The sequence below is a fragment of the Mesoplodon mirus genome (assembly GCF_964341445.2).
Source record: "Mesoplodon mirus genome assembly, chromosome: 14".
In the NCBI taxonomy this organism is placed as follows: domain Eukaryota; kingdom Metazoa; phylum Chordata; class Mammalia; order Artiodactyla; family Ziphiidae; genus Mesoplodon; species Mesoplodon mirus.
This window is the reverse complement of record NC_138990.1, coordinates 51120747-51146776: the sequence shown is the minus strand read 5'-3', so window position 1 is coordinate 51146776 and position 26030 is coordinate 51120747. Positions and strand designations below refer to the sequence as shown.

The following is a 26030-nucleotide window of genomic DNA, read 5'->3' as shown; positions in this document are numbered from 1 at the left end:
TATACTGAAAGTAGTTGGTAATTATAACCCCTAGAAATGTAATTCTAATTTGATCTACACATTGAGCAAAATCTCAGAAATGTTTTCAAATATATATGGCATACCACTGTTTACTGCAGACAGCACAGATACTTATCTCTGCCAAAATTATGACTTTTCAGCTACTTCAAACTTGATTTACATTCAAGAAGCCAAGTCCTCTTAGCCACCCTGTATGTTCTATTAGATTAATTTCTATTCTTTTAATACTTTAAAGTGAATTAAGTGATGCCTGTACCCAGCCTGATTCACACAGAAATCAACAGTTTATATAATCTTAAGAACAAGAAATTATTTTTAGGACTCGGAAAGATGAAACATCACTTTCTACAATAGGAAAGGTATTTCCCCCTTTATCTTGACCCTCTCCATCAAGATGAAAAACACTTTAGATATTTCCAATCCCATTACTCCTCCTCGTTCCACTTTATAATCCAAGCCAAAACAATCTCTGTTCTTATTAATTTAACTATCATCACTAAGTCTAGTCACTGACCACTGAGTTTTCTCCATTAATCCTCTCTCACTTCATCTCTAAAACAGCACTGGATTCCATGATTGATATTCAAGAATACCTGATTCTTGACATCAATCAAAGATGGAACTGGTTAAAACAAAGATGTAGCTACTCATCTTTACCTCACAATCCTCCCCTCCAAGGGTCAGTTAATCAATCAGAGAGCACATTTATCTGATTTCTGAAGCCAAGGAGTTCAGAATACTCCAACTCATCACCATCTTTTTCTTCACAACAGCCCATAATCAAATCCTGACGCTGGACTCTTCACAAAGGTCTCTGCATTAATCTCTTCATCTTTAAATTTACTTCTTAGATTGGACCCCGATCATTTCACAATGGGACTAAGGCCGACTTCTCTTCCCTGGCCTCTTCATGTCTACCATCCCCACATCCACTTCCATCTCATTCAAAAGTTGAAACTTTTAAAATTTTCTAAAAGTTAATTAAATGTATTAAACTTAGAGCTTTTAAGTTCATCTTAAAATTATATTATTCTATTTATAAGTCTAGGAAATGTTCACATTTTCCTTCTTTTCCTCATAAGGAATTTTCAAATATGCTGAGAGAATTCAAAGAATACAGTGATCACTTGCTTTCCCACCTCTCAGAGTCAACAATTTTTACAATTTTGTTACATTTGTGTATAAAAGGCGTTTGAAGGTAAATTACAGACATCATGGCATTCCTCACTCAAGAATAAGGACACTACCCTACATACCTCTAACACCATTATCACACCTAAGAAAATAATAGTTCCAAAAATACCATCTAATATCCAGTCCGTATTTAAACTTCCTCAATTGTTCTTCACATGTCTTTCAGAGCTGGGCTTTGATTTTTTTAAACCAAGATATGGTTAAGGCTCATATATTATATGTGCTGTTGTCTCTCTTTAGTCTCTTTCTGAGGAAGTCAATCTATATTTTTTAACGATATGAAGAAACCAAGCAATAATACCCTACATTATCGTTCTTTGTGATGTGAGGGAGTATGATAGTTTTGGCTTGTTTCTTCACCCTCAGTATTCCCTATGAGCTGGAGCTTAGGTGTAAAGGATTGATAGATTCAGCTCACACATTTTTGGCAAGAATACCTTTAAGGTGTTGCTCTACACTTCATACTGCATCCCATCAGGAGGCATATAATATCAGTTGTCCCCCTTCTAATGATTCTGAGTTTGATCACTTGATCAAGGGGGCATCATGCGATTTTTACCTTGATACCAAGTCTTTTATTTTGCCTTATGCCTCAGGTTTAAAAGGCTTCATATCTGTGCCAAAGCCTGCCAGGAACTCTAAACTAGTTTACTTCTCTGGTCTCTTCTGACACTTCTTCCTTACCTGTTTCTTGCAGTGTTCTCTCTCTTCTGTTTAATTTCTCCCCCACTTCTCTGTGAGCTTAGTTTCCTAACCAATCATCCATTTTCCTCCACCATCCAAGCAGTTCCTGAAATTCTATTCTATGAAGCTCCCATGAAGTTAAATACACTGATCACAGTTCATGTTGGCTTTTCAACCTCAAGTTTACTGCCTCATTTTTAGAATGTGCCACAGAAACAAGGGCTATTTCTACTAAATTTGTTTTGTATATGACCTCTAATGGCAATACATAAACATAGGTGCTTACTGATGACTATGACATGAAGGTCTCAGTAGTTATAATCTGCATCTAATAAGAGTTTTCTCACTGAGCAAAGCACTAGTAAGTATTTATGCAGTCGTTTCTGCCATTCATTTAAAATCCACCTGTACCTCTCTCTGTAACTATGTTTGCAAACCAACCACAGCAAGAAGGCACAAATATTTTCAAACACCTTTGTAGGATACATCTTATATACTATTGACTATTTGCCAGTAATTTTTTTTTTAATGCCTGGATCATCCTAATTGCACAAATTGGACAATCATGGGCATTCAGCAATATTTCTCACCAACAGAAAAAGCAAATATATTCTGAGAATGTTTTCTCAAAACAGGTCTTATTTTGAAGCTGTGTATTAGTTACTACACATGCAAAATGAATTAAGAATTGAGATCACTGTCTGGTTCATTCAGACCAAAAGTCAGAGAAGTATCCAGATAAGGCAAAAAAGTGTTCCACTGAGTTTGGATTATTTGGGTAACTCCACCGACTATCCAATTCATGTGGATTGTATAGTTCAGCTTAGGCCTAAAAGTAAATAATCTGTTTATATTCTTTCTAGTTAGCAATCATCTGCCTACTATTATATGTAAAAGAATAACAAGTCTGTTGACATCTCATTTTCTTGCTTTTTACCATCTGTGTTCCAACTTGGAAACTAGGGAGAAGGATACTGGGCACAGAATTTTAAAAGGACCTGCTTTTTTCCTTTCTCATGACCAGCCTAAGCTGAAATGACTAAACAATGCAAATGGCACCAAATTCATCCTCCTTCTCCAAGGCTTGTCTGGGGCAAACTGTGCAGCATACGAGGTTTACATCAGCCCCTCTGTCCCTATAAAAACTTGCCCTTAACACAGTAATCCAGTCTTTACTTCTAAGCTAAATGTAAACTGATGATATTCCTTCTCCAAAAAGCATGTGTTTAAACCTGGTCTTCCACTGAGGAAGGAAAAGGTCCCTCTTAAGTAGGCATTTCAGGCTCCGCAGGCAGACCAAGGTTGTGTGGGGCATCAAGGCTTCCCTGTCTTACTGAAGTTACATGACATAAGCAATCACCTGCTCTATTTTTATGTTTGACTCTATCAATAGGTAAGTGTCTTCTAAGCTAGTAGTTGCATAGTTCTGTAACACTTGCAGAGCATGTCACATTACCTTGTCTAATCTTGACAAAGCCCCATATTCTTGTCTTCACTTTACAAATAAGGAAGCTGGTTCCCTGCCACCAAGTGCTGAGCCCATGGCTCTAACCACGGTCTTATAACTCTACATGGCTGTTCTTTCCATTCTGGTCCACAAATCAATTTTGCCTCTTCCCCTAGAAGAAAGGGGATGACCCAACCATGGACTTGCCCAGCACCTAAAAGTGTTCTCCAGGTTTCAAAAGCAAGGACGATTGATTCTACTACCAACAGATATTTCATTCACACACAAACACACACACAATTTTTTGAATATTCAGGTAACAGCAGGAATAATAAATAGATCTTGCCTATTCTTCTCACAGGGGGTTCAAACCATAATCAGGTGACAGGAGAAGAACCATAGGACAAAGCTATGTCATTATCACATAATTCCAAAGCAGGAAGCACCAAGTAACTGGGGTAGAGGAACCAGTAATTTTATGTTGCTTTTACTATGCACATTCAATGATGAGTTTTAAAGAAAAGTCAGCCTCTCTCTCACTTTATGATATATAGACCTAAAGTTACACATAAATCCAATGATATTTAAAATGCACTTCAAACAACTCATGCATTGCCATTCTAGTGATAAATTTTTATAAGAAAATAAAAGATGACAAATTATGGCAAACTTTTTCTGAAAAGGGCTTTGCAGACCGTATTTTAGGCATTTCAGATCATATGACCTCATTGAAAGTATACCATCCTTCTGTCCATAGCATGAAAGCAGACATAGACAGTATGTAAATGATGGGTATGGCTGTGGCCAATAAAGTTTTATTTACAGTAACAGGCCCACAGGTCAGTTTGCTAACCCCTTCTACAAAAAACTTACTTTTACCAAGTCTGTCTTTCCTACTACAATGAGACTAAAATGGGCTGGGCAGTGTTGCTCACCTGCGACCCAATAGTCTCCTGGAAGCACCGGCCAAGCTGCGTCTTAGCAGCCACCGGATACACGTGAGGAATGACTTGCTGGTGGGAGTATGAGGAATGGACTGTCTGAGTCTTCTGGACAGGAAGTCCTTGGTAAGAGACTTGGGACTGGCCTGGTTGAGTTTCTTTTACCTTCTGGCCTGTTGGGCCATCAACTCTTGAAACCTGATGTATCTGGACTGAGGCCTCAGGAGGGTGCTTCACATGGATATTGACTATGTTAGGAGGAAATTTCACTAAAACAGATTGGGAAGAAAACTTATCAGTCATAAATAATTAATATGCACATCAGGATGAAAGTAAATGTTCATGCTAGTCAGCAGGAAACTAAGTTTTATATACACACATAAACTTAAGTACATATATATTATACCTGGGATAAATGATACATTTTTAGTGTGTATCTGTTTTTGCTGCACAGCCATTAAAAAACTCTTGAGAGTAAAAGGGGACACTCAAAAATTAAACCTGAATTTATATACTTTAAAGAATAAAACTGCTTTTACAAAGAGAAATTTAAACTTCTCACAGTAACAGATCCATGAGACAAAAATTTTCTTCAGAGGAGTCATAAAACTACGAAATTCGTGCTACTTGTGGTCATACATTCTATCAAACAAGAGTAATAAAGACTCAAGAGTTTGATTATTTTTGAATTTCTCACAAAGTTTCCATCGTAGAGACTGTAGGATTTACAACACAATTTCACAAAGCATAGTACTCTTACCCTTAAACCTGGTGTGTACATACTTCTGTGCTTCCTGTGAAACACACAAAATACCAAAGTGTGATATTTTATATCTCTATTTTCTTTCTCTGCAGCTTTCACACAGAATTTCATCTTCTGATGCTAAGACTCAGGTTTTAAAGAATAAGAGTCAGTAACACTTCTCTGACCCCTTTTTAAAAAATTGTGCATGTGTAAGAGGTGCCAGGTTGAAAAGAATGAATTAGTCATAGAATTTCTGAGCTCCAAGTGACCTAGTTTGCCTTCCTCTTCAGATGCATAAACTGAAGCCCAGGGAGGTGAGGTTACAGATTGTTTAGAACTAAACCCAAGAGCTCTTCGACTACAGAATAGACTTGGTGTTCATCAGCAGGTACTGTGGGATCTACTCGTTTATTAGTCCCATAAGGGCCAGAACACCATCTTGTTCATCTTTCCATTTCCCAGGACCTGCCAGAACAGTGCCATGTATGTTTATCAGCTCTTGGTCCTGCATCACCAGAGAAAGATGGGCTCCATTTTCTTATTTCCTAGTTACCATTCCCTACAGTCTAGAAAGCACTGGCACCATATACCTGGGCCCATATTCTGTTCCAATACCAGCCCTGCAGACACTTGGCTTCTGTAAGGGTTTGGCATGTTAACAGAGTTCTGACAAATGGGCAAAATCAAAATAATCAGCTTACCTTTGACTCCTTGCTGGCTGGTCATGGTCAGAGGCAAAGTATGTGTTGAGTGGACGACATGTGTTCCCAACGCCTTGCCTGACTGCTGGGAATGCTGATGAAGTTTAGGCATGCTAGCACCATGGACCGGAATCTGACAAAGCTTCCCTGTGAAATTTGGAGGGCACTGGCATTTGTCCCTTGAACTGCATTGGCCTCCATTCATACATGGAAGATGGCAAATTACTGTAAAGGAAAAGAGAAAATGTGGAGAGTTGGTTAGTTTCTCAAATGCTAAGTAACAATCAACCAACAAATCTCCCCCAAAGCACAGCCATCATATTCCCAATGACTTTAGAAATGGTAAACAAAGGAGTATACACTATGACAAAAATACTTCCTTTTTTTCTTTTTTTTTTTTTTTTTTTTTTTTTTACTATCTTTTTCTTTCCACCTTGAGTAAGTCATTTAGCTCTCCAATTACTTGTGGTTGTTCACCCACAATGGTGGAAAGAATTCTTGGGAAAAAATATACATGTATATAAATATATATAAAGTAGCCACTCAGGATATCTCTTGCATTCTATAATTACTTTGCTTTCCTATTTAATTACTAGTTTATTTACTGTCTCCCTAGATTATAAACTCCTTGGGGGAAAGGAATATGCCTAGTTTAATGACCTTTGTATCCTCAGCACCTAGAATAATGCCTGGCACACAGTGGACATTAAATATTTCCTCAAAGAATAAACAAATGAGTGCTAAAAATAATATCTGTTGAGAATTTTCTCTACGTAAGACACTGAAATAAGTGCTACACAGAATAAGGGAGCAGAAGTTTGAATCCTGCTTTACAGGAATTTGCAATCTCATTGGGATAACAAGACCACAGCGAATCCTAGAAGTAGCAGTGATTAATAGCTGGAAATTTATTTAGAATACCAAAAGATAAAAGGACATGTTTGGGTGAAGAATTTTAAGAGGAGTTTTGAATTCTGGCTAAATACAACTTAAGGCCAACCTATTTATCACAAATGAATTCTTCCTATCAGCCCCTGAAATGATCGGATTTCCAGCAGCTTAAAAAACAGCCCCTCAACTCCATTTTCTTCCAGCTTCTACTCTGCTTCAATCCTCTCCTCCATGACCAAACTTTCCAAAAGAATTGTCTGCTCACTTCTCCACTCACTACCAGCCAGCCAGGGTCACAGTGTGTTTCCCTTTCCCCACACCTCTCCTACGCTGAACCTCCTCTTACTCAGGTCACTAATGGTCTCCATGTTGCTAATAAATCCAATGGATGGATTTCAGTCTTCCCTTGGCTTCTGTGACATCTCAACCCATCTAGTTTGCTCTTTCCTCTTTGTTCACTGTATCTTAATATTCTTTGCAGACTCCACTCTTTCTTTACCCTTGAAACACTGATGTGCTTCAAGATTTGGTCTTAAAATCTTCTGCTTTACTAACTCCATACATTCTGATTTCAGCCTATCATATGATGATGTCACCCAAAACTATATTCCTTAGCTAAAGCTTTCTGCTGTGCTCCACACTGTCTACTACTGTTTACTTCCTGTAGATCTTCTACAGGCATCTCAAACTTACAATGTCCTAAATGGAACTTGATCATCTTCCTCTAACACCTCCATTCACTGAGAGACCCTTAACAGAAACCTGAGGGCTGCTCTATCCTTTCACCCACCCAAACATCCATCTCCAGGTCCTGCCTTCTAAACATTCATCAAATATTCCCACATCTTTCTCATCATAGAGATCCTGTTCTCTCTGAAACCTCATTCCCTACAATCTAGCTACAATGACCTGGATTCAGTTCCTCAGTGGACAGGGCCTCTCACCCCTCCTTAAGCTTTATATACCCTGTGTCCTTGGCCTGGAACACTCTTTCCATTTGTCCCCCCTCACCTACCTAGCTCCTACTCACCTTTTGGATACTGCTTAAACCTCAGTTCCCTGGAAGCACTTCCAATTGCCCCTCATCTAGGTTTGGTGCTTCTCCTCTGTGCTTCTGTGGGCTCTCATTCACTGCTCATCATGCTGCTTGGCTTACTGCATTACAATCACCTGACTACTTTTCTGTACACCTCATTCAACTAGAGTGCTGTGAGGTCAGGCACTTTAATGTTTTACCTCTAGTATGTATCTCAGCTTTTAGAAAAAAGGCTGCAGCTCAAAAAAAAATACTAGATGAAAGAATGAACACATTTATGGCTACCACTTTTTCAAATACCATTCTACACACTACAGAAGAAAGTAAAAGCTAACTGGAACTACTAGGTAATACATGATAACTAAAAATACAAATAAGTAACATTGGAAAATATAAAATGTAAATCCTGTGGAACTCCAGTGAAAAGTCATTTCTGGGAAGTCAAAACAGACTTTACAGGAGAACTCATTTGAGATAAGCCTTTGAAGCTGGGTAGGCTTCAGAAAAACAGAAAGGATTGTATCCTAGGAGGATAGTGTGTAAGAAAGAGGGAGGTAGGCATATTTGGGAGATAATGAGAAAGTCTATCTTGTTGAAACCCCAGATTCCTGAGGGGAGGGGTCAGGTGATAAACTGGGAGATGTAGGCTTAATTCAGACAATGGATAAAGGCCTGATAAAAAGTTTGGATTTTATTCTGTAATTAGCAAGTTATTTTGTAGACCCCAAGGAGAGAATTTTCCAGGAAGATTACTCTTGTGATAGCATGTGGCATTAGTTGGAAAGGAGAGTGACCTAGGTGGAGAAGTCAGATAGGAGACTATTAAAATAACTGAAAGACAAGTTGAAAAATCCATGGATTAGGATGATGGCAACAAGAATTAAAAGAAGCATGAAGTAATATTATGATAGATGGGCAATCAGTACAACATGGAGATAGGACACAGGAAATAAACAGCAAGCCAAAGAAGAGGGAAGACAGTGAAGGAGAAAGGAAAGAGCTGGAAAAAATGACCAAGGTAACCACCTACAACTGTGTCCAGGATCTCACTATGTGGCAGATGAAGTCAAAACTGCCCACGCTGGATAGGGTCTGGAATATGTTTCCACTAGTGTCTGATCCACACTGAGGTGCAGAGTAAGAAGAAGAGTCAAAGCTGACTCTGAGGTTGAGTCAAAGACTTTGTAACTCCCAGTTCAATTCTGAATTGAATTTCTAAATGACAGGTTGGCTACGCTGGATGGGTTCAGTGTGTAATAGGCAAGGACACAGGGAGCCTGGCCAAGATTTCACAATACTACAAATAATTTATAACTGGAATACAAGCACTCCTCACTTTGTATGGTTCCAATATGCAGGAATTTCAGTTAATGCAGTTTAGCTAAATAACTTCAGTCCCCCAACAACACGGTTTGAACTTCATTTGCCACAATATTAACTAGGTAACTGCATAAAGTACAAACTCCACTGCTAGCTCTTTGGTCCACAAACCACTACATAAATAAGAGATGTGTACCATGATCAGTAATCAATCATGTCACTTCCTTCAGAGGCTGTTGGCGATTGACCCCAGCATATCTGTTATTCAGTTCATGCACAGACAGCAAAGCAGGTAGTTGTGTTGCCTCCTCACTTTACATTGATAAACTTGCATGACATTTTACAGAAGTGTATAGTAAAAAGGGCCAACAACAACAACAAAAAAGCATGGAAAAGAAATGAAAAGTGGTGACATTGGAAGTAAAATTGGAAAGTGGTTGTGATGTAGGATAAAGATGGTCCAAAGGAAATAACATTAAAGGAACTCACAGATATTCCACAACTTTGAAAGCATAATGGTAAGATATTGGAACCTGATTCAAACTTGGGAAGGAATATAATGGCTCACTAAGGCAAAGAAGAGATACTCCACATCATAAAGTATATGAGAAGAAAGCAAAAATGTTCTAACTACTCTTATTAAGTTCTACTCGAAGAAAGAAAACACTTCAATTCTCAGTGTTTCTAACATTTTAAATTACAGGGCACTAGATAAATATCAGCTTTACTATTTTTTTTCCTTTCCCCATAAATACATCACCTACAGTAAAACAATTGTAATGTTTTGACAAAAAAATTTTTTAAGGTGATAGAACTAGTAATTTTCCCATTGATTATTAAGATCGTTTTGCACAGTTACAGCTTGCATGGTTATTTTTATGGTCCTGCATCACCATGCAAAGAGGACTACCTTTAATCTTTATTAAAATAACTTCATCTATGTTATCAGCTTTTCTTTTTTTTTTTTACAGAGAAGCTGACTTTTATTTCTAATATCAATAGCAGATTTTGGAATCCAACATGAATTTAATTAGCTTTGTTTAAAACTATTTTTAAACCTCTGAGATAGCTTCCACACAAATATTTCAAGAACTGTACTAGTCTAAGTGGATACAGCAATAATCCCAGAAGAGAACTCCAATAACCCTGTTTCTCTCTGGTCATAAAGGAAACCATTTCTGCTGACTTATTCCAACCAACAACAGGCCACTATTTATAACCATTTATGAATGAGAAATAAAATACCTATTCTCCTGTTCCAGCATTTTCATAAAATCTAAATTATAATTTAAAGTTCTTTGCCCCAGCTCACTCACTGTGCATTGAGTTCTTTGTGGCAGGTGCTATTTTTAAAGTTAAATAGTCTTTTATGTCAAAGAAAACAAATTTAAAATCAACCTACAAAAGTTAAGGATTTAACTATGAATAGTTTCTTTCTGTTTCAAAAGTTCATGCCACTCTCAAAACATCACCTGGTGATATATAGTCTGTGCAGCCAGCGTTCTATAAAACTTTCTCAACATATGAAGAGGAAAAAGAATAAGTTATCTTTAAGGCTGGCTTGTGGAATGCTGGTTGTAAGTCTAGCTATGGCACATATATTTTAGAACATATAACTGGAAGGTGTAATGTAGAATGCTGGCTGAGAAATTCCATAACCTTGTCAGCTTGACATTTTGCTGGCCATCACCATAATTCACTACATTGCATCATACGGTCACCTGGGACCTACAGCAAATAACAAGAGGTATACGGGCCTTCAGCCTGTTATTCCAGAAAGTGGAATATCGTGCCAACCACTCCAAGTATCTCATGGTACAACTATAAAAGGTCACAATGAGCAAAAGGATCCAGGCTGGAAGAAAAAGTTGGAGGCTTTAAATATGCCCAGCATTTCAGTGCATTCCACCATTCACGCTGGTCTGTAAAACAACTTGTAGGACTCAAGAAACTGGGCTGACAGGATAATATTCACAGTCTATGCCACAAATTGGAACTTAGTTTAAATGAATAGGTACTGACTTGGATACAAATATGGGAAAACCTAATTTTCTGCAGATTTGAGTTATAAAAAGCTAGACTCTCATTCTTCCCTGTTATCTTAGCTGACTATAAAAATATTTCAGCTGCTTGTCCCCAAAAGGCGCTCTAAGAATGTACTTGACTCTCCTACAGCAACACCCGGGCCCCTCCACCCACCCCCTCGCTTTGTGTGCCAGCAGACAGACTGTTTCAAGTTATTGTGGCTAAGGCAGAACAGGGAAAACAAACCTCCATCTGAAGGAAAACTTACATCTGTCATTTCACAGAACAGACATACACATGATTTTGATTTGAATAGCTACTTCAACTTTCCCACTTGTCTCTGATTAGGAGAATAATGTTCCCTTAAAGGCTTTCAACATTTTGTTTGATGTCCCTTGCAGGGTGAAAAGAAAGCAATAACATTTTTAGAAAGTACAAGGTACCATTTTATTTCTCCCTCGATATACCTACATCGCCCTCTTTTAAAGGGTACCCATAGATTCTGCTCAGCCAGAAAGTAGGTTAAAAATGTAGCTATTTAAAGCTTTCAGATAACAAGTACGTCAGATAATAATTAAATGCCACAGCAAACCACTGCTCATTTTAAGAACCTATCCCACTTTTTAAAAACCTGCATTTTTGCCTTTTAATTCAGTATGCATCATCCTGCTGCACCAAAAAATAAAATAAAATAAATAAAGCAACTGAAGCTGAAAGCCAAGACGGAAGTCACGTTCCTTTGGAGCAAGGACAGAGGCACTGAGGAGGCCTAGTCTTACACAGAAGCCAAGAAAGGAAGTACAGAGATTAGTAGGCATTTACTAAAATCTAAGTTTGAGTATTTTTATTGAATGCAGAGATTTATCATTGCTGTGCTCCAAAATTGCTTACAGCCAATTCTTGATTATCTGTCTGCTAACATATACTGAGTCCCAGACTGAACCAAGAAAACATTCATGTAACAGGTTGTCTGGAACAACCTATCCAAGGAAGTGACATTTCACCTAAACCTAAAGGGAGAAGAATCCCGTGATGTGAAAGTTGGCAGAAGAATGTTTGCAGAAGAAGAAATAATAGGAGTTAAGACCTTGAGGTGAGACATGGCTTAGAAAGGCCCAGAAACTGAAAGGAGGCTGATGTGGTGGGAATGTCAGAGAAGAGCAAGTGAGAAAAGCTAGGTGGAGAGACAGAGCAGGGCCAGATTCCTGTTTCTCTCCACAAGGATATAGGGCTGCCTACAATACAGTAAACAGGAAAAATGTAAGTAAGTTAATACTTGGGACCAGGACAGGTTATGAATCACAGGAGACAGAACCAGGGGAAGAGAAAGAACAAGGATAAGTAAGGGTAAGTAGAATCATCTATTGTATACACAAGAAATGTGCACTGTAAACTTGGCTTTGAGTTTCTGGACCTTAGCCAGATTGAAGTTAAATTCTGGAAGGTTTAATTTAAGACTCAAATAGATAATGATTCTACAGATAAGAGGACTTCTAAAAAATTCTTTATATTGATTACATTTGGGCATGATAATCGTAGTGGGTGGAATGGTGGTCTCCCAAAAGATACACCCATGTCCTGTGAAAGTCCAGAATCTGTGAATATTACTTCATGTGGTAGATGAGTGAACACCACCTTACAATGCAAAACAAATGCGATTAGAAATCCTGAGAGGAGGCACTTGTCCTGGATTATCCAGGTGACCTCTCATTTCAGTGACAAGGTCCTTTTAAGAGTGAGGGCCAGGGAGCTTTGACCAAAGAGGAAGAGGCAATATGACTGAGGCAGAGATCGGAATGATGCAGCTAGAAGTCAAGGAGCACCAACAGCCATGAGAAGTGGGAAGAGGCAAGGAATGGACCCTCCTCTAGAGCCTCCAGAGGGAGCGTGGCCCTGCCTACACCTTGATTTTGACCTTCTGGTCTCCAGAACTGTGAGAGAGTACATCTCTATTGTTTTAAGCAAAAAAAAAAAGCAGAAGAAGAAGAAGAAGAAGCAGAAGAAGCAGAAGCAGCAGCAGAAGAAAAAGGTACAATAATACAATGTGTGTAACATTATGAGACTAATGTTCTTCATAGTATGTGTAAAAGGAAAAAACAGAGTCTAAAGAAATCTTGGAGCAAAGAGAAAATGCTTCCACAAAAGCTACAAATGCACCCACCATACCCTTTGCTGCCACAGACAATCTCTTTGTTTTACCTGCTCTGGAAATTAAGATGACCATTTTCATCCCATCCCCATCTATCAAATGCTAAAGTACACTGGACTAGAATTAAAGGAAATTCACATTTCAACAAATGCAATATCTCAACCTTAATACAAACAAAAATCCCACAAACCTAATTTTTAATGCTGGTGCACATTAGCGAATGTTTATAATGTTTATAATCCAGGAGATAGGAAGCCCTACCACCCACACATGCATCAGAGCTTCCTATTTGGGATAAGAACATTCATCATCTCAACTTTGTTTATGGCTTTCTGCTCACTGATCATCAACCTCACCATAGCTGTGGGCTATCTAATTTGATCTAGTTTTATATTTTTCATAACCTACGGAGCTTCCTATATAAAGCAAATCACAAAATTCCCCTTTATATCCTCCATCCACAGAGGCTTGCTCTCAGTAACTCCCAAACTCTGGGCTCTTTTACCCTTAGGAATAACACAGCAACATCTGCAGGATACAGAGTAAACACACCAGTCCCACACACCTTGGGATAGGGGCAAATCATTTCATTTTGTAGATTACTGTGCCCTCCTCTGCAAAAGGGGGTGGTCCAATGACACAATCCACAGGTTTCTACAATTAAAATTCTATTCCTACAATTAAAGTTCTCAAAACGCTAACCAAGTTAGTAGAGTGAAATTCAGATTTTCTCATCTCATCTAATGGGACCGGCATGATATAAAATTTTTAAAAGGGAAAAATACATATCCCGCCACTCGCAATTTACGTAGAAGGGACAGGGTTATTAACCTGTTACATGGTGTGCTTTGTTCTTATTTTAATGTACAATCAGACACTGATTCAAACATAAGTTGCCTACTTCGTAACAATGCACTTAATAAAATGCCCAGAGGTTTATGCAAAGCTGACTTCACTTGGGAGAATTATGTAAACATAATTGGGGAAATGATAGTGCTGCACACTAATGGACAGGGAGATAGGTTTCACAAAAATGACAACACGCTTCATCCTTAAAGACCATACCTTTTACAGTGGTATCACTGCAACTATCTTCAGGGACACGAAGTCATTTTAGCTATTGTAGCAGGGCATTTTCTTTAATGTCATTGCAAAATGCTTTCTCAAGAACCAAGTAATACCACTTAAGCTATACACAATATTAACAATAAGTTTAAAAATGTACTGCACCAGAGGGAGGAACACTCCCAAACTCATTCTACGAGGCCACCATCACACTGATACCAAAACCAGACAAAGATGCCACAAAAAAAGAAAACTAGAGGCCAATATCACTGATGAACATAAATGAAAAAATCCTCAACAAAATACTAGCAAACAGAATCCAACAGCACATTCAAAGGATCACAGGCAAGGTGGGAGGGAGGGAGACGTAAGACCAAGAGATATGGGGATATATGTATATGTATAGCTGACTCACTTTGCTATACAGCAGGAACTAACACAACGTTGTAAAGCAATTATACTCCAATAAAGATGTCAAAAAAAAAAAGGATCATATACCCTGATCAAGTGGGGTTTATCCCAGGAATGGAAGGATTCTTCAATATATGCAAATCAAATAATGTGATACACCATATTAACAAATCGAAGGAGAAAAACCATATGAACACCTCAATAGATGCAGAAAAAACTTCTGACAAAATTAAACACCCATTTATGATAAGAACCCTCCAGAAAGTAGGCATAGAGGGAACTTACCTCAACATAATAAAGGCCATATAAGACAAACCCACAGCCAACATCGTCGTCAATGGTGAAAAACTGAAAGCATTTCATTTAAGATCAGGAACAAGACAAGGATGCCCACTCTCACCACTATTATTCAACATAGTTTTGGAATTTTTAGCCACAACAATCACAGAAGAGAAAGAAATAAAAGGAATCCAAATCAGAAAAGAAGAAATAAAACTGTCACTGTTTGCAGATGACATGATACTGTACATAGAGAATCCTAAAGATGCGACCAGAAAATTACTAGAGCTAATCAATGAACTTGGTAAAGTAGCAAGATACAAAATTAATGCACAGAAATCTCTTGCATTCCTATACACTAATGATGAAAAATCTGAAAGAGAAATTAAGACTCCCATTTACCACTGCAACAAAAAGAATAAAATATCTAGGAATAAACCTACCTAAGGAGACAAAAGACCTGCATGCAGAAAACTATAAGACACTGACGAAAGAAATTAAAAAGGATACAAACAGATGGAGAGATATACCATGCTCTTGGATTGGAAGAATCAACATTATGAAAATGACTCTACTACCCAAAGCAATCTACAGATTCAATGCAATCCCTATCAAACTACGACTGGCATTTTTCACAGAACTAGAACAAAAAATTTCACAATTTATATGGAAACACAAAAGACCCCGAATAGCCAAAGCAATCTTGAGAAAGAAAAACGGAGCTGGAGGAATCAGGCTCCCTGACTTCAGACTATACTACAAAGCTACAGTAATCAAGACAATATGGTACTGGCACAAAAACAGAAATATAGATCAACGGAACAGGATAGAAAGCCCAGAGATAAACCCACGCACATATGGTCACCTTACCTTTGATAAAGGAGGCAAGAATATACAGTGGAGAAAAGACAGCCTCTTCAATAAGTGGTGCTGGGAAAACTGGACAGCTACATGTAAAAGAATGAAATTAGAACACTCCCTAACACCATACACAAAAATAAACTCAAAATGGATTAAAGACCTAAATGTAAGGCCAGAAACTATCAAACTCTTAGAGGAAAACATAGGCAGAACACTCCATGACATAAATCACAGCAAGATCCTTTTTGACCCACCTCCTAGAGAAACGGAAATAAAAACAAAAATAAACAAATGGGACCTAATGAAACTTAAAAGCTTTTGCACAGCAAAGGAAACCATAAACAAGACAAAAAGACAACCCTCAGAATGCAAGAAAATATTTGCAAATGAAGTAACTGACAAAGGATTAATCTCCAAAATTTACAAGCAGCTCATGTAGCTCAATATCAAAGAAACAAACAACCCAATCCAAAAATGGGCAGAAGACCTAAATAGACATTTCTCCAAAGAAGATATACAGATTGCCAACAAACACATGAAAGAATGCTCAACATCATTAATCATTAGAGAAATGCAAATCAAAACTACAATGAGATATCATCTCACACCGGTCAGAATGGCCATCATCAAAAAAATCTACAAACAATAAAGGCTGGAGAGGGTGTGGAGAAAAGGGAATCCTCTTGCACTGTTGGTGGGAATGTAAATTGATACAGCCGCTATGGAGAACAGTATGGAGGTTCTTTAAAAAACTAAAAATAGAACTGCCATACGACCCAGCAATCCCAGTACTGGGCATATACCCTGAGAAAATCATAATTCAAAAAGAGTCATGTACCACAATGTTCATTGTAGCTCTATTTACAATAGCCAGGACATGGAAGCAACCTAAATGTGCATCGACAGATGAATGGATAAAGAAGATGTGGCATATATATACAATGGAATATTACTCAGCCATAAAAAGAAACGAAATTGAATTATTTATAGTGAGGTAGATGGACCTAGAGTCTGTCATACAGAGTGAAGTAAGTCAGAAAGAGAAAAACAAATACCATATGCTAACACATATATATGGAATCTAAAAATAAGTAACTAAATAAAAGGTTCTGAAGAACCTAGGGGCAGGACAGGAATAAAGATGCAGACGTAGAGAATGGACTTGAGGACATGGGGAGGGGGAAAGGTAAGCTGGGACAAAGTGAGAGTGGCCTGGACATAAATACACTACCAAATGGAAAATAGATAGCTAGTGGGAAGCAGCCACATGGCATGGGGACATCAGCTTGGTGCTTTGTGTCCACCTAGAAGGGTGAGATAGGGAGGGTGGGAGGGAGATGCAAGAGGGAGTTGATATGGGGATGTATGTATATGTATAGCTGATTCACTTTGTTATAAAGCAGAAACTAACACACTATTGTAAAGCAATTATACTCCAATAAAGATGTTAAATAAAACAATGTACTGCACCACTGTAATTTGCAAACTTGGTCTAGAGACCAAGTGCATACTCTCACCAAGTTCATTAATATCTGCTTGTTATTTATTTATCCTGAACCTTCAGGATAGAGTTAGAGATTAATCTAAATTTAGAATTTTAAAATATTTGCCAAGTCAAAACCTTGACGTACATATCTAACTTGAGAACACAAAACTGCACTAAAACCTCCTATCTTCATAGCCAGTACAAATTCTTGGAGCCCTTTCAAGTCAGGTCTAAATATGGCCTCCAATAAAGAAACTTTCCTCCAAAGAGAGGAAGATGCTGAATAGTAAGAATCCTAGAAGGATTTGCAAATGGGGTGGGGGGTATCTAATATAAGTTCTGTGTCATTTATCAATCTGCCTTGTATTATAATTATTTGTTTGTTTCTCTTCCTCCTACTAGATTTTGGATACGGTAGTATAGAGGCCATGTTCTCATTTTTGTATCTCCCACATTTTTCATAGCACAGCATTTTGCAGACAAGATCTCAACATAAAAATGTTGCCATTAATTCCCTAAAAACTTGAGATGGAAAAAAAAAATGCATCATTTACCTCTTGTAACACTCCTCATTTTTCTTCTGATGCTGTTTAACTTTAGCACACACAGATCTTCCTCAACTTACAAAGGGATTACATCCCAATAAACCCATCTTGATCTCAGTTGATGGGTTGAGAATATCAAAAGTCAAACATGCATTTAATACACCTAACCTACCTAGCTTAGCTTTGCCTGCCTTAAACATGCTAAGGACACTTACAGTTGAACAACATGGTCTAATACAAAGCCTATTTTATAATAAAGTGTTGACTATCTCATCTAATTGATTGATTACTATACTGAAAGTGAATAACAGAATGGTTGTGTGGGTACAGAGAAGGGTTGTGTGTATATTGGTTGTTTACCCTCATGATGGTGTGGCTACCAGGAGCTGCCATGGCTGCCACTGACCAGCCTCATGAGAGAGATTCTACTGCCTACAACTGGCCCAGGAAAAAATAAAAATTCAAAATCCAAAGTACAGTTTCTACCAAAGGCACATGGCTTCCACACCATTGTAAAGTAACTCAAACCACTGTAAATTTGGGACAATTTGTACTAAAACAGTAGTTTTCAAACTATGCTCCAGAACACACTATAGTTTCCACAGAGGTGCTAAAAAGAACCAGCTAAATAACCTAGAGTTCAATCACCTTATCCTACAGACAAAGAGTGAGTTACAGAGACTGTGTGTGCTTAGGATTCAGGGCCAGATTGTGACAGAAATGGGATGTGAGCCCACATTTTCCTAAACCCTGGTCCAGTGCTCTTTTCCACATAGCTCTTATGATGGAAGGACCTAGAGGTGTCCCTCAAGTCTCACCCACATAGTCTTGTCCTAAGTCTTCCTTCCTTCTTCCACAGAAACATTTTTCATAATTAGTCACCAGATGTGCTAATGGAACCCTAACTTAGATGGAGGTTTGGCCAGTTACAGATGAGGTACACTCATAAACTCCTTCAGGGACTGAAATATATGAGTAGAAACTACCAAGCTGCCTTCTTTTTTTTTTTTTTAAAGGAGGACACACAGACATGAGAGGAAGAGTAGGAGCAGGAGGAAATAAAAAGAGTAGGAAGAAATAAAAAAGGAATTGCACAACACTTGTTAGATGGCACAGACAGAGAACATTTCCATCACTGCAGAAACTGCTATTCTGCTCTGCTGGTCTATCACTGCCCCCGTCAGTTCCAGTGAGGTTCCAGTAAAGGCCAGAAGCTCAAAAAGTGGTGTTGGCTCATTCAGTGAAGATTTATTCTATGTCTGCCATGGCTAAGCACTGTTCTAAGCCCTTAGCAAACGTCAAGAAACAAGGCAAGAGAAAGCTTTTGACAAAATTCAACACCCATTTATGATAAAAACTCTCCAGAAAGTAGGCATAGAGGGAACTTACCTCAACATAATAAAGGCCATATAAGACAAACCCACAGCCAACATTGTCCTCAATGGTGAAATACTGAAAGCATTTCATTTAAGATCAGGAACAAGACAAGGATGCCCACTCTCACCACTATTATTCAACATAGTTTTGGAAGTTTTAGCCACAGCAATCAGAGAAGAAAAAGAAATAAAAGGAATCCAAATCAGAAAAGAAGAAGTAAAGCTGTCACTGTTTGCAGATGACATGATACTGTACATAGAGAATCCTAAAGATGCGACCAGAAAATTACTAGAGCTAATCAATGAACTTGGTAAAGTAGCAAGATACAAAATTAATGCACAGAAATCTCTTGCATTCCTATACACTAATGATGAAAAATCTGAAAGAGAAATTAAGACTCCCATTTACCACTGCAACAAAAAGAATAAAATATCTAGGAATAAACCTACCTAAGGAGACAAAAGACCTGCATGCAGAAAACTATAAGACACTGACGAAAGAAATTAAAGAGGATACAAACAGATGGAGAGATATACCATGCTCTTGGATTGGAAGAATCAACATTGTGAAAATGACTCTACTACCCAAAGCAATCTACAGATTCAATGCAATCCCTATCAAACTACGACTGGCATTTTTCACAGAACTAGAACAAAAAATTTCACAATTTATATGGAAACACAAAAGACCCCGAATAGCCAAAGCAATCTTGAGAAAGAAAAACGGAGCTGGAGGAATCAGGCTCCCTGACTTCAGACTATACTACAAAGCTACAGTAATCAAGACAATATGGTACTGGCACAAAAACAGAAATATAGATCAATGGAACAGGATAGAAAGCCCAGAGATAAACCCACGCACATATGGTCACCTTACCTTTGATAAAGGAGGCAAGAATATACAGTGGAGAAAAGACAGCCTCTTCAATAAGTGGTGCTGGGAAAACTGGACAGCTACATGTAAAAGAATGAAATTAGAACACTCCCTAACACCATACACAAAAATAAACTCAAAATGGATTAAAGACCTAAATGTAAGGCCAGAAACTATCAAACTCTTAGAGGAAAACATAGGCAGAACACTCCATGACATAAATCACAGCAAGATCCTTTTTGACCCACCTCCTAGAGAAACGGAAATAAAAACAAAAATAAACAAATGGGACCTAATGAAACTTAAAAGCTTTTGCACAGCAAAGGAAACCATAAACAAGACAAAAAGACAACCCTCAGAATGCAAGAAAATATTTGCAAATGAAGTAACTGACAAAGGATTAATCTCCAAAATTTACAAGCAGCTCATGTAGCTCAATATCAAAGAAACAAACAACCCAATCCAAAAATGGGCAGAAGACCTAAATAGACATTTCTCCAAAGAAGATATACAGATTGCCAACAAACACATGAAAGAATGCTCAACATCATTAATCATTAGAGAAATGCAAATCAAAACTACAATGAGATATCATCTCACACCGGTCAGAATGGCCATCATCAAAAAATCTACAAACAATAAAGCCTGGAGAGGGTGTGGAGAAAAGGGAACCCTCTTGCACTGTTGGTGGGAATGTAAATTGATACAGCCGCTATGGAGAACAGTATGGAGGTTCTTTAAAAAACTAAAAATAGAACTGCCATACGACCCAGCAATCCCAGTACTGGGCATATACCCTGAGAAAATCATAATTCAAAAAGAGTCATGTACCACAATGTTCATTGCAGCTCTGTTTACAATAGCCAGGACATGGAAGCAACCTAAGTGTCCATCGACAGTTGAATGGATAAAGAAGATGTGGCACATATATACAATGGAATATTACTCAGCCATTAAAAGAAACGAAATTGAGTTACTTGTAGTGAGGTGGATGGACCTAGAGTCTGTCATACAGAGTGAAGTAGGTCAGTAAGAGAAAGACAAATACCATATGCTAACACATATATATGGAATCTAAAAATAAATAAATAAAGGTTCTGAAGAACCTACAGGCAGGACAGGAATAAAGTTGCAGACGTAGAGAATAGACTTGAGGACACGTGGAGGGGGATGGGTAAGCTGGGACAAAGTGAGAGTGGCCTGGACATAAATACACTACCAAATGGAAAATAGATAGCTAGTGGGAAGCAGCCGCATAGCATGGGGACATCAGCTCGGTGCTTTGTGTCCACCTAGAGGGGTGGGATAGGGAGGGTGGGAGGGAGATGCAAGAGGGAGTTGATATGGGGATGTACGTATATGTATAGCTGATTCACTTTGTTATAAAGCAGAAATTAACACACCATTGTAAAGCAATTATACTCCAATAAAGATGTTAAAAGAAAAAAAAAAAGCAAACCAAGATTCCCTGCCCTCCTGGCTCTTACCTTCTGTCATCTCATCATCTTTGTGAGACTCTGGGCATGAGAACAATCTTGGTTTGGGGCCCAGGAGCTGGACGGCGTTCGATAAAGGCTTGTTCTCTCAGTTCTACAGGCTACCAAACACCTCTCTGAGCATGAAAAGAGGTCAGGCAGGGCACAGAGCTGGGTGTTCCGGGAAGGGACCTTCCACAAGGCAGGGCTGGGGCTCTCTCTCAGGGCTCCATCTGTAGTGGCCCTTGAAGGGTCTGGATAGGAAGACCTGGGCAGATGTTTTGTCGTGAAAGCAGCTCACCAGCACTGGGTGGGGAGTGGGAGAGTACCCTTGCCGATCCTCAGAAACTCTTGCAAGGGGTACAGTAGGGATGAAGGTTCTGTGTAAGCAGGCAAGAGTTTGGGGCTAGCATATCTTGGGTTTGTCATTATCATCTATACCTGCAATGATAATGCCTAGAGGGGCATGCAGGTTACAGTTAGGATTACCACAATTCACAGTTGCAGTCTTTTGTCCCTATATAGCCATGACACTGTTCCATGCTATAAGCTGCTACAGAGCCTGAATAGCTACATAATATCCCATTAAGCTGACAGATAGTAAATTACATAGTCATTCCTTTATTATTTGTTTACATTGCCTGAATTTCTTATTAACTACTTCAGATAAGGCTGCAAGGAACATCCTCAAGCATGTAATTGTATCTTTCTTAGTAATTTTTTTTTTTTTTGCGGTACGTGGGCCTCTCACTGTTGTGGCCTCTCCCGTTGCGGAGCACAGGCTCCAGACGTGCAGGCTCAGCGGCCATGGCTCACGGGCCCAGCCGCTCCGCGGCATGTGGGATCCTCCCAGACCGGGGCACGAACCCGTGTCCCCCGCATCGGCAGGCAGACTCTCAACCACTGCGCCACCAGGGAAGCCCCGTAATGATTTTTAAAATTACTTTAATTATGGTTTTTACGTATAATACAATTTAATATTTTATTTGTCCTAACGATGAAAATACCTTTGCAAACATATTTCCTGTTCATTTAAGTTTAGTTTGTTTGGATACAGATATTTTATTATTTCCATATAATTAAGTTTATAGGTTCCTTTCTCTATAATGTTCTGTTTCATTCCTTTAAAAGTTGCTACCCCTCCAAGTGTCTGATAAATAACCTATTTCATACTAGGTCCTTAGATTATTTCCATCTCTTTCTTGCTTATTTAACTTGTTCCATCTGGAATTTTTACCCAATGTATAAATACGGGGTATCACTCATTTTGCTTCAAATTTCAATCTAAATGGCTTCACATGAGTTATTAAATAAAACTTCCTTTCCCATTTTTTTTAAAAGCTAAGTTATTTTGAATGGGAGTCTTCAAAAGGGGGAAGACATAATGTGGTGGAAAAAAGAAAGAAAAAAGGGCAGTTTAGGGTGGAGTCCAGGATGGGAGGAGGAGGGAGAATGCAGGATAACAGACCGGAGGCCCAGGACTAATACAAAAGCAGAGAAACATTCCCTGAGAGACATGAAAGAAGAAACTCACTGGGTAATAAAATGAAATGGGGTCTGTAAAATTCAGTCGGATGCCAAAAGGGATAAATTCTGAGTAGACAATGTTCAGGAACCATTACTATAAACAAAAATCTGCATGGCCCGTCTACAGCTTCCTTTTATTCCCACCCTCCATGGATCATTACTCTTCCATGGCTCCCACCTAACTGTGCCACCCTAGGCGAGCATATTTCTTTATCCTGGTCTTTTCTTTCTTTTAAAGAGCAGGGATCCCTTGCAGCATTCTCTTCCTGAGTAGTAAGCTGTCACTGAGGAGCATAAAGGAAGGTGACACTGGGATGCAGTGCCGGACGTCACAATCACCATGATTAGGAAAATATCCAACGCAAAGGATACAGAATATCCTGTGTAGCTGCTGATGGGATGTGCATTTGAGCAAGGCAGCCACAGATCTTTCTAGATATCTGAACTAGAAAATCCTTAGGCAGGAAAACAGACTCCTAATGCCTTCTTTATGTACTTAAAAGAGTCCAGGCAGATTATGACCTTAAAACCTCCATGTAACACAAAAATGCACAGGGAAAACCAGTTTAGAAGCCTGTCTACACTGGTGGGTAAACTGTCCCAAATACTGATGAATTTCAAAGTTTTACATATAGGTGACAGAATATACACATAGGTATAGACAGAGATTGCCTAAACTCACAATCAAAATGGGCTGAACAACCACCTGACAATTGCTGTCACAATTAGGTATCAGTTTCTGCTTCAGTTAGTAAGAACTGATTTGTCACTTCTTTGCCTTTTAAGACTCATACAGGCCTTAGTGAAAGAGTTGAAGTTAGAGGTAAAAGAGGGGCTTTTTACAAATACTAAATACTAAAAACTCGTAAGACTGCATCACAAGTTTCAATTCTACAACCTGTTAGATAAAAAGAAAACCCTACCTCAGATTTCTTATCTAAAATAGCATCCCATTTTTGGGTCTCATATCTAGGGGTAAAGAAGGATGAGACTGCCTAACGGGAATGAGAAGGTGATTTATGGATATGACCACACACTAGGATGGTAGTGAAGAGCTTCCCAAATAGTTTTTACTGGATCATTCCTTCTGAGATTCCTTCTGAGATTCAGGCTCATTTGAGCTAAAAGCCAAAAACATCAATTTCCTGCTTAACAATTTCAGAGATTCTCTGTATCACCCAAGGAAGACATCTAAACCCAATCATGGCAGCAGGGCTCTTCTTTTTTTTTTTTTTTTTTTGCGGTACGCGGGCCTCTCACTGTTGTGGCCTCTCCCGTTGCGGAGCACAGGCTCCGGACGCGCAGGCTCAGCGGCCATGGCTCACGGGCCCAGCCGCTCCACGGCATGTGGGATCCTCCCAGACTGGGGCAGGAACCCGCGTCCCCTGCATCGGCAGGCGGACCCTCAACCACTGCGCCACCAGGGAAGCCCAGCAGGGCTCTTCTTGATCTAGTTCCTGCTACCTATCCAGCCTGGTTCCCCACCATTGTGGTCTTGTTCCCTTCAGTTCCAGTCATACCCAACCCTTGGTCTGTTCTGAGCACACCATGCTCCCTCACACACATGTGGTTCTATACAGGTTCTTTCCTCTCCTCCTCCCAGCTCACCACCCCAACCCTACTATGTCAACCCAAGCATCTGCCTACGCTTTACCTCATCACTAAGGCCCTTCCTGATGACACCAGAGAAAAACTGACAGCTCCCACTTCTGCCACACAGTCTCAGAGCAATGTATTCATGTGCACAGCCAGCCCAGCGCAGCCAGCATTCCACTATAATTGAGGGCATGCCTGACTTCTCCGAAAGGTCATGAGTGCCTGGAAGGGAGGAAACCTTGTCTTTGGGATCTTGCCTGTTTCAGCTGCCCAGCCCTAGAGCTTAACAAAATGCTAATCACATGGTGGGTACCCAGTACGTGTTTTTTGAATGAACAAATGAACAAACGGAGCTTTTTACAAAACATTGTTTTTAAATTGTGGAGCCAGCTGAATGCCAAATTCCAGTTTATCGTTTCCTTTCCAATTTCTAATGTTGTCTTACCTTACCCTAAATTGACAGTCAATACAATATTAGTTATTTGCTTTTATTGAGCCTTTCTGAATTATTCAACTGAATATTCATAAAAACAACTTTTTTTGATCAGCTTAAATACCATTTAATTTAATGATGTTATTTCCAGTCAGAAACAAAAGAATTGACCCTTGGAAGCCATATTATTCAGACATGGGAGGTATAACGTGCGGAATGAACTATCGGCTAGGAATATTCAGCATGCCATGGGCATCAGTCAGTGTATTTTTAAAGAGGAATGGAGGGAACTGGTTCATATGCAAATTCAGCTACATGGAGGTCATTTTAGAAAGCTTCTGCTGCAGACGGCTTAAAATCACATGGCAGAACTTTCCAGAGTCAAATGCTAAAGCTATTCAAAGCCACGTGATTCACTACTGACTGTAAGATGAGCCAAGATGTCTTCTTCCATTTAACTTAAATGACTTGATATGTCAAGTTCAGGTTATTAAAATATGCCTATTCATTCCTCAGGGCTCCATATATACTTCCTGAATCTGGAACATTCCACTAAATCAAGACAATATGCATCAAAACTGACTTCCTAAAGATAATTCCTTTTAATCCCCAATATTGGCCCATGAATATGTTTCTAATTAACTCTCTTGAGATGTAGCTCAGACTCAGAGTAAGCTGACTTTTGAAACATCCTAGTGTATACTCTAATACTCAGTTACCACAATAAAACAATCAGAGGTCTAGATTTTGCACAGGATTAAGAATCCGAGGCATGGAAGAAACGTAAATTAAAACTACCATCATTAATCAGGACTAGAAAAATTTCCAAATCCTCCTGGCAAAGTTCCTAAATAAACCAAGTATCATCAGGGAAACTACCTGGGCATACAAAGAAGAATTTCAGAAACTTTTCCCTAGTATTCTTCCTGTTTCATTCCTCTTTCTTTT

The 26030-nt window shown here is 38.9% G+C and overlaps 1 protein-coding gene across 7 annotated transcripts in view; it reads right to left on the bottom strand.

Moving 5' to 3' along the window:
* LTBP1 (latent transforming growth factor beta binding protein 1) overlaps positions 1–26030 on the bottom strand; it is a 429217-nt gene that overhangs the window by 203766 nt on the left and 199421 nt on the right. For all 7 annotated transcript variants that reach the window (XM_082641886.1, XM_082641887.1, XM_082641888.1 and 4 more), the window contains 2 exons: positions 5734–5958; positions 4282–4556 (listed from right to left, as the gene is read on the bottom strand). In XM_082641886.1, the coding sequence (XP_082498012.1) occupies positions 4282–4556; positions 5734–5958 (500 nt within the window). The remainder of the gene's footprint in view (positions 1–4281; positions 4557–5733; positions 5959–26030) is intronic.